This window comes from Dipodomys spectabilis, unplaced genomic scaffold (assembly GCF_019054845.1).
Source record: "Dipodomys spectabilis isolate Male_0828 unplaced genomic scaffold, ASM1905484v1 ptg000313l, whole genome shotgun sequence".
Taxonomy (NCBI): Eukaryota; Metazoa; Chordata; class Mammalia; order Rodentia; family Heteromyidae; genus Dipodomys; species Dipodomys spectabilis.
In genome coordinates, this window is record NW_024870990.1 from 237,300 (window position 1) to 239,336 (window position 2,037).

General features: G+C 79.0%; 1 protein-coding gene across 1 annotated transcript; it reads left to right on the forward strand.

Annotated features, from left to right (window-relative positions):
- Positions 1–1,369, forward strand: Utf1 (undifferentiated embryonic cell transcription factor 1). Its single transcript, XM_042702160.1, has 2 exons — positions 1–553; positions 936–1,369. Exons 1-2 carry the CDS (start codon positions 1–3, stop codon positions 1,367–1,369), a joined length of 987 nt encoding a protein of 328 aa, XP_042558094.1.
- Positions 1,370–2,037: the final 668 nt, after the last annotated feature.

Sequence of the window (2,037 nt, forward strand, 5' to 3'; positions counted from 1 at the left end):
ATGCTGCTCCGGCCCCGGCGGCCGCCGCCGCTCGCGCCGCCGTCGCCGACCGACTCGGTGGCCGAGCTGCTGCCGCCGGCCGAGGACGCGCCGGGGACCCCGCCGCGGGGCCCGGCGGCGCCCGAGGGCGGCTCGCCCGGCTGGCCCGGCGCGCCCGTGTCCCCGGGCTCGGCGCAGCGCGCGCCCTGGAGCGCCTGGGAGACGGAGCTGCTGCTGGCCGAGCTGCTGCGGCCGGCCGTGTGGCGCGCGCTGCTGCTGGACCGGCGCCGCGCGCTGCCCACCTACCGCCGCGTGTCGGCCGCGCTCGCCCTGCGGCAGGTGCGGCGCACGCCCGCGCAGTGCCGCCGCCGCTACAAGTTCCTCAAGAACAAGGTGCGCGAGGCGGCCGGCCAGCCGCCCGGGCCCTTCGACGCGCAGATCCGCGAGCTCATGGGGCTGCTGGGCGACGACCGGCAGGCCGGGCGCGCCCGCCGCCGCCCCGCGGGGCCCGGGCGCCCGCAGCGCGGCCGCCGCCCCGCGCCCTCCGCGCCCGCGCCGGCCCCGGACGAGCCAGGTAGGCGGGCGGCGGGGCGGGAGAGGGGAAGGGACGGCGGGGCCGGGCGGGGGAGGGCGATCGGGGCGGGAGGCTGGAAGGGGCGGCGGGGCCGGGCGGGGGAGGGCGATCGGGGCGGGAGGCTGGAAGGGGCGGCCGGGGAGGCTGGAAGGGGCGGCGGGGCCCGGCGGGGGAGGGCGATCGGGGCGGGAGGCTGGAAGGAGCGGCCGGGGAGGCTGGAAGGGGCGGCGGGGCCCGGCGGGGGAGGGCGATCGGGGCGGGAGGCTGGAAGGGGCGGCCGGGGAGGCTGGAAGGGGCGGCGGGGCCGGGCCCCGCCCTCGAGCGGGGGAGGGCGATCGGGGCCGAGCCCCCGCCCTCGCCGACCCCGCGCTCCCTCCCGCAGGTGCAGCGCCGCCCCGGGCCCCCGCGGACCCGGAAGCCGACGCCGACCCCGCCGCGGCGCCCGAGCCGTCGCTGCCCCGCGCCGCGGACCGCGGCCGCGCCGCCGCCTCCCCGCCGCCCCCCGCCGCCGCCTCGGCGCGCCGCACCCCGGACCCCGAGCCCGGCCGCTCGCCCGGCTCCCCGTCGCCCGGCCTCCCCGCGGACCTCTCGCCGCCGCCCGCCGCCGCGCCGTCGCTGAACGCCGCCCTGCTGCAGACGCTGACGCACCTGGGCGACATCGTGGCCGTGCTGGGCCCGCTGCGCGACCAGCTGCTGACCCTGAACCAGCACGTGGAGCAGCTGCGCGGCTCCTTCGACCAGACCGTGTCCCTGGCCGTGGGCTTCATCCTGGGCAGCGCGGCCGCCGAGCGCGGCGTCCTGGGCGAGCCGAGCTAGCCGCGCCCGCCGCCCGCCCGAGCCTTCAATAAAGCGGTTGTGTTTGACGTGGTGCGGAGTGCGTGCGGGGCTGCGCCGGGACGGGGCCGGGCGCGCTCTGCGCCTCCGCCCCCGGGGAGGCCGCGGGCGTGGGGGCGGGGAGGCCGGGCGGGCCGCGGAGGATGTCGCCTGGGGCGCCTCGCTAGCATGACAATGGGGGCCGGGGGCCCCCTGCCCGGGTTCCGGGCCGCTGCGCCCCGCCCGCCACCTCCCAGCAGGTGACCGGCCCGGCCTGGGTCTCCGGGAACTGGAGGAAGTTGCCCACCGGAATCCCTGAGCCGGGCTGTGGCTCCGCGCACCGCGCCGCGCCAAGTTCGGGCCCGTCCACTGACAACAACCCACACCAAAGCTTCGGGTTGGGGCTTCAGCAGACTCCTTCAGGGACCAAGTCCGCAATCGCCCTCGGCCTGGGCAGAACACCACGGAGTCTGCCCCGTGGGGCAGGGCTCTGGGTGCCACCGCCCCGCGCTCTTCACCCCTGGCCGCATCCCCACGAGGGCATGGTGGGAAGTTACGTTGTTGTAGGAACTTGGTAAGGACAGACTCAGGTGAGCACGGCTAACCTGGTTTCCTTTGTCTCTAAGCCTACCTGCTGTTTCCTTGTTACCAGCCATGGCCTGTCCCCAACT

What these genes read in the sequence shown, in the direction of transcription:
- Utf1 (XM_042702160.1), top strand. Translation starts at nt 1, where the DNA reads ATGCTGCTCCGGCCCCGGCGGCCGCCGCCGCTCGCGCCGCCGTCGCCG. An exon ending in GCCGGCCCCGGACGAGCCAG is followed by an intron (nt 554 to 935) that starts GTAGGCGGGCGG and finishes TCCCTCCCGCAG; the next exon opens with GTGCAGCGCCGCCCCGGGCC.